A 13,853-nucleotide genomic window follows, 5' to 3' on the forward strand; every position below is an offset into this window, starting at 1 on the left:
GGTGTATGTGTCCAGGAATTTATCCATTTCTTCTAGGTTTTCTGGTTTATTTGTGTAGAGGTGTTTATAGTATACTCTGATGGTAGTTTGTTTTCTTTTAGGATCAGTGGTGATATCCCCTTTATCATTTCTACTGCATTTATTTGATTCTTCTCTCTTTTTTTCTTTATTAGTCTTGCTAGCAGTTTATCTGTTTCGTTGATCTTTTCAAAAAACCAGCTGCTGGATTCATTGATTTTTTTGAAGGGTTTTTTGTGTCTCTATCTCTTTCAGTTCTGCTCTGATCTTAGTTATTTCTTTTCTTCTGCTAGCTTTTGAATTTGTTTGCTCTTGCTTCTCCAGTTCTTTTAATTGTGATGTTAGGCTGTCAGTTTTAGATCTTTCCTGCTTTCTCTTGTGGGCAGTTAGTGCTATAAATTTCCCTCTACACACTGCTTTAAATGTGTCCCAGATATTCTGGTATGTTGTGTCTTTGTTCTCATTGGTTTCAAAGAACATCTTTATTTCTGCCTTCATTTCGTTATTTACCCAGTAATCATTCAGGAGCAGGTTGTTCAGTTTCCATGCAGTTGTGTGGTTTTGAGTGAGTTTCTTAATCCTGAGTTCTAATTTGATTGCACTATGGTTTGAGAGACAGTTTGTTGTGATTTCTGTTCTTTTACATTTGCTAAGGAGTTTTTACTTCCAATTATCTGGTGAATTTTAGAATAAGTGTGATGTGGTGCTGAGAATAATGTATATTCTATTGATTTGGGGTGGAGTGTTCTGTCTGTAGATGTCTATTAGGTCTGCTTAGTCCAGAGCTGAGTTCAAGTCCCAGATATGCTTGTTAATTTTCTGTCTTGTTGATCTAATATTGACAGTGGGTTGCTAAAGTATCCCATTATTGTTGTGTGGGAGTCCAAGTCTCTTTTAAGTCTCTAAGAACTTGCTTTATGAATCTGGGTGCTCCTGTGTTGGGTTCATATATATTTAGGATAGTTAGCTCTTCTTGTTGAATTGATCCCTTTACCATCATGTAATGGCCTTCTTTGTCTCTTTTGGTCTTTGTTGGTTTGAAGTCTGTCTTATCAGAGACTAGAATTGCAACCCCTGTTTTGTTTTCTTTTGTTTTTTGTTTGTTTGTTTGTTTGTTTGCTTTCTCCTTTTGCTTTCCATTTGCTTGGTAGATCTTCCTCCATCCTTTCATTTTGAGCCTATGTGTGTCTCTGCATGTGAGATGGGTCTCCTGAATACAACACATTGATGGGTCTTGACTCTTTATCCAATTTGCCAGTCTGTGTCTTTTAATTGGGGCATTTAGCCCATTTACATTTAAGGCTAATATTGTCATGTGCGAATTTGATCCTGTCATTATGATGTTAGCTGATTATTTTGCCCATTAGTTGACACAGTTTCTTCCTAGCATCGATGGTCTTTATAATTTTGCATGTTTTTGCAGTGGCTGGTACCAGTTGTTCCTTTCCATGTTTAGTGCTTCCTTCAGGAGCTCTTGTAAGGCAGACCTGATGGTGGCAAAATCTCTCAGCGTTTGCTTGTCTATAAAGGATTTTATTTCTCCTTCACTTAAGAAGCTTAGTTTGGCTGGATATGAAATTCTGGGTTGAAAATTCTTTTCTTTAAGAATTTTGAATATTGACCCCCACTCTCTTCTGGCTTGTAGGGTTTCTGCCGAGAGATCCACTGTTAGTCTGATGTGCTTCCCTTTGTAAGTAATCCGACCTTTCTCTCTGGTTGCCCTTAACATTTTTTCCTTCATTTCAATCTTGGTGAATCTGACAATTATTTGTCTTGGAGTTGCTCTTCTCAAGGAATATCTTTTTGGCATTCTCTGTATTTCCTGAATTTGAATGTTGGCCTGCCTTGCTAGGTTGGGGAAGTTCTCCTGGAGAATATCCTGAAGAGTGTTTTCTATTTGGTTCCATTCTCCCCGTCACTTTCAGGAACACCAATCAGACATAAATTTGGTCTTTTCACATAGTCTCATATTTCTTGGAGGCTTTGTTCATTTCTTTTCACTCTTTTTTCTTTAATCTTGTCTTCTAGTTTTATTTCATTACTTTGATATTCAATCACTGATATCCTTTCTTCTGCTTGATCGAATCAGCTACTGAAGCTTGTATATGCTTTATGAAGTTCTCATACTGTGGTTTTTAGCTCCATCAGGTCACTTAAGCTCTTCTCAAGACTAGTTATTCTAGTTAGCCATTAGTCTAACCTTTTTTCAAGGTTTTTAGTTTCTTTGCAATGGGTTAGAATATGCTCCTTTAGCTCAGAGAAGTTCGTTATTACCGACCTTCTGAAGCCTACTTGTGTCAACTGGTCAAACTCATTCTCCATCCAGTTTTGTTCCCTTGCTGGCAAGGAGTTGTGTTCCTTTGGAGGAGAAGAGGCATTCTGGTGTCTGGAATTTTCAGCCTTTCTGCTCTGGTTTCTCCCCATCTTTGTGGCTTTATCTACCTTTGGTCTTTGATATTGGTGACCTACAGATGGGGTTTTGTTGTAGATGACTTTTTTGTTGATGTTGATGCTATTCCTTTCTGTTTGTTAGTTTTCCTTCTAACAGACAGGCTTCTCAGCTGCAGGTCTGTTGGAGTTTGCTGGAGGTCCGCTCCAGACCCTTTTTGCCTGGATATCACCAGCAGAGGCTGCGGAACAGCAAATATTGCTGCCTGATCCTTCCTCTGGAGCCTTCGTCCTAGAAGGGCACTCACCTGTATGAGGTATCTGTCGGCCCCTACTGGGAGGTGTCTCCCAGTCAGGCTCCACAGGGGCCAGGGACCCTCTTGAGGAGGCAGTCTGTCCATTATCAGAGCTCAAACGCCATGCTGGGAGAACCACTGCTCTCTTCAGAGTTGTCAGGCAGGGATGTTTAAGTCTGCAGAAGTTGTCTGCTGCCTTTTGCCCTGCCCCCAGAGGTGGAATCTAGAGAGGTGGTAGGCCTTGCTGAGTTGCAGTGGGCTCCACTCAGTTTAAGCTTCCCTGCCTCTTTGTTTATACCGTGAGCATAGAACTGCCTACTCAAGCCTCAACAATGGTGGATGCCCCTCCCCCCACAAAGCTCCAGTGTCCCATGTTGATCTCAGACTGATGCATTAGCAGTGAGCAAGGCTCAATGGGTGTGGGATCTGCCATGCCAGGCACAGTAGGGAATCTCCTGGTCTGCTGGTTGCAAAGACCATGGGAAAAGCACAGTATTTGGGCAGGAGTGTACTGTTCCTCCAGGTACAGTCACTCACGGCTTCTCTTGGCTAGGAAAGGGAACTCCCCCAACCCCTTGTGCTTCCTGGGTGAGGCAATGCCCTGCCCTGCTTTGGTTCACCCTCCATGGGCTGCACCCACTGTTTGACCAGTCCCAGTGAGATGAACCAGGTACCTCAGTTGGAAATGCAGAAATCACTCCTCTTCTGCGTCAATCTCATTGGGAACTATAGACCAGAGCTGTTCCTATTTGGCCATCTTGGAAGTGACCTCCAGCCCTTGACATTTTGATGCTTCATGGTCTCCTGCTGGTCTCATCTCATGGTCATTTCATTCATTTACTCAATCTGTCAATCATTCAGTCAACACACAGTTGGTGTAGTTCTAAGTCCCAGGGATACAGTGAGCAGAGCAGACTAAGCCCTTGCCCACATGGGGCTCACAGTCTAATGCGGACATAGACATGGGTGCATGCGTGTGTGTGTGTGCATGCATTAGATCATAGTAAACACCACAAATAAAACTTCAGCATTGTAGGGATGAAGCAGTGATGCTTGAGATCCGGTGGATAGGAGAGGCCTCTCTGAGGAGGCAACTGTTGAGTGCTGGAGCCTAAAAAAATGAAACCATGTGGGATCTAGAATGTTCTCCCCAAGGCACCCTGCCCTGACTAGCTCAGATTTCTCTGTTACACCTTTTTGGAGACACCCCGGGCCTCTGGCAGAGCACATACTACAATTCTGATTCGCGTGTGTTGGTGTAATTCTTTGATTAACGTCTGTCTCTTCTGTGAGACTAGAAGCTCTATGAGAGGCTCTGTTTATGATATATCCCCAGACACAGGGCTGGGACATAGCACATGCTCAATAGTATTTGTCAAATGACAGATGAAAGGATAAACAAACATAGGCAATTCTCCCAAGAGAATCTCCAGTAGGCTTTGGCATTCTCTGTGGCCTGTGAGATCATCCAAAATGGCTATGAATGACTATGTGAATTGATTTACAAAGTGTGCCTGCCCAAACCTCTACTCATCTCACCACACTTCCCCTCCTCCTTGCAAGGAGACCTGCATAGAACCAGGGTGTTGATGAAGAACTGGGGGGTGCTGAGCACCCAGTGTTTGATCAGGGATGCTGGAATGACTGGAGGAAGGCAGTCCCTGAGGATGCAGGTGAATGACATGGGACCATGGGTAAGATCTGCCATAAGAGTCTGATCCAGCCAGATCTGGGGAGTTTAGGGGCAAATACCACATCCTGGGGAGGAAAGAAGTCAAAGAGGATGGAGAAATCAAGGGAGGCAGGGGACAGTCAGGAGTGGGACAAGGGCTGGAGAGTCTCTCTTGCTGGGGACATGGGCAGCTTGGATTGGTTTAAGCCCGCAATGTTTCAGGGGACAGCCTTGGGGATCCTACTCCTCCCCCTAACTATACTGGGTTCTACTTCACGTCTCCACTCTCCAACTTGAGATGCAATAATGGTACAATTCTTTATCCCCATCTGCCCAACTCTATGCCCCTCCTTTGATTTCCTCCAACCTTTTCAGTCTGATTTTCCATGGCTGCTCAATAGAAACCCTGCCCTTCAGTCAAGGGCGCTTCTTTACTGTCCCCTACCCTTTCCATTACTGTTTCCATAACTGTGCTTTTGCACGCTGTTCCCCACCAGCAGTCTTCTGTTAAAGTCCAAATCCATCTTTCAAGGCTTCACCCCAGCCATGACGTTCTCTCCTAACACCTCAAGTTCTGTGGGCTCTCTCCCTTCCCAGAGCTCCTTTTGTAGGTAGACAGTGACACTCAGTGAAGCAGAAGGAGCTCAGCACAGATTCTCTGTGTTCATCCTGTTTTCTCCCTTTGGATCACCAACTGCTGAAGGGAAGAAAGCAGATAAAGTGTTATTTTGCTTGGCACATAGCAGTTGCTTAATAAAGACGTAATGGACTCATTGAAGGAAAACATCACTCTTGACCAGCAGCAATGTTTATCTAGAACCATTGCCCATTCCTCATCCTTATAGGGTTGAAATGACATGTTTTTTCCACTTGGGAATTTTGTGTAATTGAAAAGTCTTTCTGAAATTGAAACCTGTCAGACAAGACAGAATTTCATCTTAACCAAATTACAAGGGAAGAGCTGGAACCAAAGGAGTTTGTAAATGAGAGGATGTAAATGTAAAGTCAGAATTAGTCACAGATATTGGGCTTTTATAATGAAGCTTAAAAGGGAATTGGGCTGGGTCTGTAAGAAGGACTAGAACATCTTGTGATGCTGTATGGTTGGCTAAATAATGGCCTCCCAAAGATGTTTCCATCCGAATCCCCTGTGAATGTCATTTTATATGGCAAAAGATATTTTGCAGAATTGATTAAAGTAAGGATTTGGAGATGGAGTGACTACCCCAGATTGCTCGGGTGAGAGTGATGTAATCACAAAGATCCTTATAAATGGGCTGGGCTTGGGGGTTCACACCTTTGGGAGGTCAAGGCGGGCAGATCACCTGAGGTTGGGAGTTTGTGACCAGCCTGACCAACATTGAGAAACCCTGTCTCTACTAAAAATACAAAATTAGCCGGGTGCGGTGGTGCATGCCTGTAATCCCAGCTGCTCAGGAGGCTGAGGCAAGAGAACCGCTTGAACCCGGGAGGCAGTGGTTGCAGTGAGCCGAGATCGAGCCCACTGCACTCCAGCCTGGGCAACAAGACCAAAACTCTGTCTCAAAAAAGAAAAAAATCCCTTCTAAATGGGAAGCAGGAACACAGACTGAGCAGGTGGAGACGTGATGATGGAATCAACGGGTTGGAGTGACGCAAGGATGGGGTCACCAGCCAAAGAATGTAGGAAGCCCCTGGAAGCTGAAAAAGGCAAGGAAATGGATTCTCCTCTAAAGCTGCCAGAAGGAACATAGCCCTGCCAACACCTTGACCTAATCTGGTGAAACTGGTTTTGGTTCTTCTGACTTCCAGACTGTAAAAGCATACATATATATTGTTTTAGGCATTAAAATCTGTGGTAATTTATTACAGCAGCAACAGGAAACACATCCTCTATGCAAAGGTGATCAATAGTAAGAGGAACACAGTGTCCTGTTAGACACACTTTGGGCTCTGTGTCTGAGAATGGGCACCAGGAAGGTCAGTCTTAGCAGCCATGCTCTCAGTTGCATGGCACATGGCTGGGTACACATGATACAAATTGAACTAGCAGCTCCATGCATCTTGCCCCATGAAGCAGAAGACAGTCTGTAGCAGGAGCTAGAAACCAGGGGCTACTAAAAAACAAGCCAGATGCCAGGGACGCACATCCTCTCTTTTTGACATTCTGTCTGAGGATAGGCAGATTTTCATGTATCAAAACAGAATCCTGGGAAAGCCAGAGATGCTAACATAGCCCCAGTGACCAGCTTGATTCCACTGAATAACTGGCCAGTCCAAGGAAGAAAAGAATCCGTCGACTCAGCTGGGTTTTCTGAATTGACTTTTATTGTTTCAGATTTGATTTATCTCAAACCCCACCAGACGCCATCTCAAGATTCCCCAGGCGGAGCCCAGATCCTTGGGTTTATCACCAACTTCAAACACTAAAAATTATCCCCAAAGACGAGACAACCTTCTGTTTCCCAATCATGGAATTTTTTCAGGTTGTCTGTGTGTAGTCTAGTGAAAAACAAAAACATACAAAACAAAGCAAAATAAGATGGCACAGCTTCATGTCCCATAAGCAATAAATGCTTTAAAAAAAAAAAAAAAAAACCGGACTCCAAATATCCTCTCAGCCACGTTTATTTTTTCTTATCTTTGAAAACAAAATGTATACAGTATCTTCACTACATAATTTCAGGGTGGATCTGTGATAAACTGTAGTTTGATAAGAGGCAGAGTAAAGACACCTTTATCCTGAGTTTATCCCCAACAATGAACTTTTATAGATGAGGTTTCAAACAAGGCTACATTCAGAGAAAAGAAAAGATCCGTGGTGATAAATGGCAGTGCTTTAATGCAGTTTATAAAAAAAATCTCCTAAACATTTATTTTCCAGACAAGCTTCTGGCTATAGTTGGGTTAGTACAAGCAACCAAATGAAAGAATCCTACCAAACATTGACATTGGCACTCGAAAAATAATAAAGAGAAGTATTAAAACATTTCCAGTATGGTTTCATTCTGAAAACATGTTGAGATGAAATTTCTAAGAATGCAATATAATTACTAGCTGTCTTTTATTTGTAAGAGTTACATATTCTTAGATGCATATGATCAGGTTCACATAAACAAAAGGTTCTTCCTAAAAAATGGAACAATAAGAATATCATCCCACAGTCATGGCAGAAAGGAAGCTTCTGTTCAGTTCTTAGCCTGACCTTAGCCTAGAACATCCTTGGCTTAATTTAAGTGATTGTTTTTTATTTTTGTTTTTGTTTTTGTTTTTTAGTCTCTCTCCCTTCCTTCTGCCCAAAGGCTCTTATACATGCACAGACTGGTTTACAAGAAAATGCCAAAAAAAGAAGTGAGAATGGATAAAGTTCAGTATATTCTCCAAACCAGTGGTTCTCAAGCTTGAATGGGCACAACTATTGCAAAAATGCAAAAAGTATTTAGAAATACAAAGAATATATTTTAAATATAATTCTGATTCAGATACTTCCTAAAATACAGAAATCCTTTCTATACCAAAAGAACATAATGATTCTGATTGTTCTCTTAACTGGGGAAAGGGAAAGGCATGGCCTGTCATAAACTGATTCCATGGATATTTAAAGAGATTTTTCTGGGTAAGAATTAGAAGAAAAAGAAAAAGAATCACCCCATCTTCCTTCTTCTCTAGTCAATTGCCTACAGGAAGGAGGGTTAAGTTTTTGGGCCTGAGGAAACAGTGTGGCCCCCAGGCAGGCCCCTGACATACCCCTTCCCTCACCCCATTGCCAGGGCATTAGCCTCATCTTAGCCTAATGCAGCAGGAGTTTCTGGAAAACTTTGAAAAGAGAGCAAAGGGAGCTGCTTTCTCAACTGCATTCTGCACACAAGAAGACAACCTCAGTGCAGATCCAGCGGGTCTCTGAGCCTCATAGAAAGAGGAGCTACCTCTCTGAAGCTGTGGCCCAGAAATCTACGGGTGAGTTCATCTCTGGTACTGAGCACATCGCTAGCAGCCACCTGGACAGACACGTGGAGAATGAGGAACAGGCTGGGTGAGGTCAGGGGAGTGAGGCCAGACACTCCACTCAACACCTTCCATTCCTTCAGCTCTTGAAGACCAGCCAGGCTGTAAGTCCCTGCTCATCAGCCCATGCAGAGAAACTCAAGCTCTGAGAGTGTCCTGAGACCCGTCCCCTGGGAAGCCACAGGTCTGTTTGGCACTAGCACAGCACCAGCAGGCAGTGTGCCAAGGGGGTTGACTGTGTTACAATTTGCATTTTCAACTCTACCAAACACCTCATGCTGCGCTGAAAGTGGACAGCTTCTCAGGGACCCAGCCTGAGACACGTCAAGGAATCCAGATGGGGTCAGGGCACTGTCCGTTCCCAAAGTCTTTCTCGAAGCAGCCACTGTCCTTTGGGGTTCTCTGTCTCATAGTAGTCCTCCCCAGGAGACATCTGGGGCTCCAACGCAAAGAGCTCTGCATCCCACTCCATATCTTCTCCTGAGAAGTTGAAAAGGATCTGTCTGGAGTTCCCCAGGCTGGAAGGAAGGAATGAGGCAGGAGGTTAAGTTCGGCTTGGCTGGCCACACAGAGGGAAGGGATGCTCGATTACCACCATTCTCATGGAGACCCTCAGATTGCTGCCCCAGTCCTGGGTCTTGGGGAGGACCGAATGGTGTCACCATGGGGGCCATGGGTGGACATTAGCTGGACCTTGGCCTGGCCTTGAAGGGGAAGGATGGGTGGTGAGGGCCGGGTTGTGATTTTAATATGTCCAGTGCGAGGTCTGTTACTGTGGGAGGAAAATGCTATCTAGAAAACCCCTAAATCCAACAGGGTTTAGTGGCTTTTGTAGAAGCAAAGAAAGACAGCTGGTGAGGCTTGACAGGCCCTTCCATTGTGACAGGTAAGGCCCTGCAGCATGGCCTGGGTTGCCCAAACCCAGAAAGAACTTACCTCTCTGAGTGAGTAGATAACAGGAATTTGACGGTTAGTAATGGTAACTAGGCCTGAAGGAAGAGGATCTAAAAGGAAAGAGGCCAGAGGAGATGGTGGTAAGATGGCCCAAGAGGGGCCTGGCCAGCAAGAAGTTCTACATCTCGGAGCCTGCCCAGTGCCTTTTAGAGAAGGGCATCTGATTCATTTGATGTTGGTTTCCTTTTAGTGCTATGCTCTGTTCAACCTCAAACTCATTATAAGTCTGTAGCACGCAATGTGTCAGTGGCACTGGGGGGAATCCATGAAGGTGGATGGCACAGTGCATGGGCTAAGTGGGCCAGAAAGAAAGGGAGGCAGACCCAGGAAGAAGCAAGTTAGGAACAGGCAACAGTAGTGCACCAGGCTAGAGTGCAGACTACCAAAAACAATGTTGAAACTAAGACCTCCCCAACACTACATATATATATATATATTCATTATATATAAAAAAAAATTTGGCATGTAAGATGGGGCTCGAGGCACCTTAAGGATCACCCCAAGCGTCTGGAGGCCATGAGAACATCTTGGTCATGCTATTTAGCCCAAGTACTTACTCTTTTTTGCAGGCTTTGGGCTTAAATTTCCAGGTGTTGAAGGCCCCTTCCACAGCCTTGGGCAAATAAATGGGGTGCCTCTCAAGTCTCCTCTGAGTGCCCACGGTCCTGCGCTCAGTGCTCCTTCGAAACTGGCCGTCCACAGTATGCACAGTGTGAGCAGCGATATCCTCGGAGTGTCTGCGCGGCGCCCGCAGGATCCAGTTAGAATGCAAGCTGTGCTCCCGGGAGCTGGTGGCCACTGGAAGAGAAAAGCATGTGACCCGGGAAGGAAGGACTTGCCCTTGGGAGGCACATAAGGCAAAGGAGAGGGCGGATTGGACTGAACACTCACAGGAAATGGGTATAGGCAACCATGATCCTAATAGCGAATTCTTGGAAAGGCCTGATAGCCTAGCAAAGCAGATTTCACTCTGCAGTTGCGGTGCAGGAGGAATGCAATGGAATATATGTCCATTAAAATTGAGGACATAGGCCGGGTGTGGGGGCTCACGCCTGTAATCCCAGCACTCTGGGAATCTGAAGCAGGCGGATCACCTGAGGCCAGGAGTTGAGACCAGCCTGGCCAACATGGAGAAACCCCATCTCTATTAAAAACACAAAAATTAACCGGGGGCGTGGTGGCAGGCGCTTATAATCACAGCCACCCGAGAGGCAGAGGTAGCAGTGAGCCGAGACCACATCACTGCACTCCAGCCTGGATGACAGAGCGAGACTCCATCTCAAAAAAAAGAAGAAGAAGAAAAAAAAAACCTGAAGACACAGATCTATATTTGTTGACTTGGAAAGTAGCCCAAGATGTATTGTAAATTGTTAAATGAAAGGAGATCCTAGTTTTATTTCAAAAAAATTAAAATGAGTCTGTGAGTTTATGTGTGTGTGAGAGTGTGTGTGTGTGTGTGTGTGAGAGAGAGAGAAAACCACACTCAAAAGGACATATCCCCAAATGTTAACAGTGATGATGATCTCTGGGTGGTTGTTTTACAGGTCATATTTTTTGCTCTCTTCTTTATGCTTTGGTATGTTTTTTGTTATCAGAGGAGAAAAGTGGCCATTTCATGAACTGAATAAAAATGACTTGGTCACACTCATTTTTATTAAAAATCATAACTCTGAAAATGACCCTTGCATCCTTAGTGGATTTTGTCATTCCTTCAGCAATATCCTGAATTTCCTAGGCCTCCTCACTCCCGGGGCAGGGCTGCTGTCTGTCAGGGACTGGAGGGGCTGCGTGGGAGAGGAGGAGGAGAAGAATAAGCTTGGGGAGCAGAGTTAACCTTCTGTGAAACTGCAAAGAACCCAATTTGAAACCCCAAATCCCACAGACTCACATCTATCAAGGCCAGAACAACAACAATAAATCACAAGCTTCTTTCAAGCGTTAGGGAAAATACTCATGAATTATTTAATATTGGTACCAAAAGCTTTGACCTTAGTATAAGGGGCCAGTGAGCCCCCTGAATAAAACCATCATTAATTGACACCATGGGGGGCAAGTCAAAGATTAAACAAACTGTCTGACATTCGCATGACGGAATATAAAGGGGGCTCAGCTGATGTGTTTGGATTTTTTGCTCTCCATCAGGAGGGATGCCCCAGGACACACCTTAGTGAGGAGGGAAGCATGGCCTCAGGCCTCACCCCACTCCAGCTCTAGCAGTCCAGGCTGCATCTGGGCAGCCACGGTGGGCCTCTCCTGCCCTGCGCACCACCCTACTACCTAACCTAGGTATGGTCGGAAGCTGGATTCTCAAATACAGTTTGTCCATTCCTTTTTTTTTTTTTTTTTTTAAGTTGTGGTGAAGCGTACAGAACATAAAATTTACCATCATCACCATTTTTTAAGTGTGCCGTATAGTAGCGTTCAGTATATTCACATTGTGCAAGCGATCTCTGGAACTCTTTCATCTCAAAAAACTGAAACTGTACCCTTTAAATGACACCCCTCATTGATTCTCCTTCCTTCATCATTTCCCTATTGCTGTCCTTCTTGGAGTCTTAGGAAAGTCTCAACTTTCTCAGCCGTGGTAAGTGGACCGCAGAGAAAACATTGTCCAAACATGGCGCCAGAGTGTTGGAGGGACAGGCTGGAGCAGTGGCAGCAGAGACAACGGAAGTAAGAGATCCCCACAGAGGATGGGCTCAGGGCCTGACTCCAGCTTGGAGGTGCAGGGTTTCCCTTCAATCAGGGAGGTAGGATTCCTGGTGGCCTATCCTGTAAATCCACCGCAGAGCCCCCAGCCCGTCCTCACAGCATCGCAGCCCCACCCGCCTTCAGACACCATCTTCCCACTGCCTTCCTGGCACTCACCATCAAAGTCCACGTCTTCATTGGGTGGGGTGGCCTCGGCAGCCCGGGGCCGTCTCTCTGTATCCAGCTCTGCAATGATGGAGTCAAAGAAGGCAATGGCCTCGGCCACATCGGCACTGAACTGCGAGTATTTCTTTGGGGTTGCTTTCTGCTAGAGGTGAAGGGGAGGAGAGAGAGTTGCCTGAGGCAGTAAGCCAGAGACTCAGAAAAGGGTGAAATGTTGTTAAAACGAAATGCGCATGGGGTTAGGGAGTTGTGAGGTTTCAAAGGTAACTATGAATAAGTGCCCTGTGAAAGGAGGGTAGATACTCCAGGTCCACGATTGCTGTAGGTCAATGGATTTCTAATTATGTCAAGAAGGGAGAGTGAAAGGACAAGATCTACTTCTTTCTTGGTCACAAATTTGCTGTCAGACATTAGGCAAAATAATTAATCTTTTTTTAGCCTTGTTCCTTGCTGATAAACACCCAATTAGGAGATTGTACAGTTCCTTAGGTAGGTGGTGAGATGCTCACAGCAGAAAAGAAATGATAGATCTCCAGATATGTTGAAAATGCTCTAAGAGTTGTCAGTTTCTATAATAACTCAATTGTACATTTTAAAATAACTAAAGGAGTATAGTTGGATTTTTTGAAACACAAAGGACAAATGCTTGAGGGGATGGATACCGCGTTTTCCATGATGTGATTATTTCACATTGCATGCCTGTCTCAAAACATCTCATGTACCCTGTAAATATATACCCCATAAATATATACCTACCATGTACCCACAAAAATCAAAAATAAACTTTTTTTTTAAATAAAGATGTTTTCAGTTTCTAAAGGAACCAAATTTACCCTCAAATCATGGAATAAATTAAAATTAGTATGGTTGTTTGAAAAGTACAAGGAATAATAAAATAGAGAGTTTCAAGAATCTGTTCAGTAGCTAACCAGGTTCCAGGCTTTTTCCTGACCATTCCCTTCATGATCTTCACAATAGTCCTGTCATAAGTGACTGACATCATGGAAGTTCACGATCCAAGATGGATTTCAGTGGAGAACTCATGGTCTCTAGAACTGACCAAATCAATATGTGTACTAATAAAAAACTCTCTGAGGAATTTAGGAAATAAGAGGACTTGGGGAGAGAAAAAAAGGGACAGATGTGTTAACATGGGCACTTTTGATCCAATGTAATTTTATTTTATACGGGCATTTTGAAAATAGGATGGTATTAAAAGTGAATATGATTTAGTTATAGACAGGTGTGTCAGGAAAGAAAATGACAGCATCTCTATCTGTACAAGATGTTTATTAAGTGTATGCATTTTGTACTACTAAGAAACATTTTTAAATAGAGAAGTTTTTTCCTTTTATACTTGCAAAATATCAAAGGAAAGCTCTAAGAGCTTTCTTAGAGGAAGAGGTTGAAGGACCACAATATATACCTTGATATGATTTGGCTCTGTGTTCCTACATATATTTCATCCTGAATTGTAATCTCCACATGTCAAGGGAGAGACCTGGTGGGAGGTGATTTGATCATGGGGACGGTTTCCTCTTTGCTGTTCTAGTGATAGTGAGTTATCTTGAGATCTGATGGTTTAAAAGTGTGGCACCTCCCCTTTGCTCGCCCTCTCTCTCCTGCTGCCTTGTGACGAAGATGCCTACTCTCCCTTCACCTTCCAC

The 13,853-nt window shown here is 44.0% G+C and overlaps 1 protein-coding gene across 1 annotated transcript in view; it reads right to left on the reverse strand.

The window, feature by feature from the left end:
- Positions 1 to 6,511: 6,511 nt before the first annotated feature.
- C3H13orf42 (chromosome 3 C13orf42 homolog) overlaps positions 6,512 to 13,853 on the reverse strand; it is a 31,175-nt gene continuing 23,833 nt past the window's right edge. The window contains exons 2-4 of the mRNA XM_007960438.3: positions 12,181 to 12,328; positions 9,870 to 10,110; positions 6,512 to 8,876 (exon numbers count right to left, since the gene is read on the reverse strand). Of these exons, the coding sequence (XP_007958629.2) occupies positions 8,702 to 8,876; positions 9,870 to 10,110; positions 12,181 to 12,328 (564 nt within the window). The 3' untranslated portion in view covers positions 6,512 to 8,701. The remainder of the gene's footprint in view (positions 8,877 to 9,869; positions 10,111 to 12,180; positions 12,329 to 13,853) is intronic.

The sequence above is a fragment of the Chlorocebus sabaeus genome, chromosome 3 (genome assembly GCF_047675955.1).
Source record: "Chlorocebus sabaeus isolate Y175 chromosome 3, mChlSab1.0.hap1, whole genome shotgun sequence".
NCBI classification, from domain to species: Eukaryota; Metazoa; Chordata; class Mammalia; order Primates; family Cercopithecidae; genus Chlorocebus; species Chlorocebus sabaeus.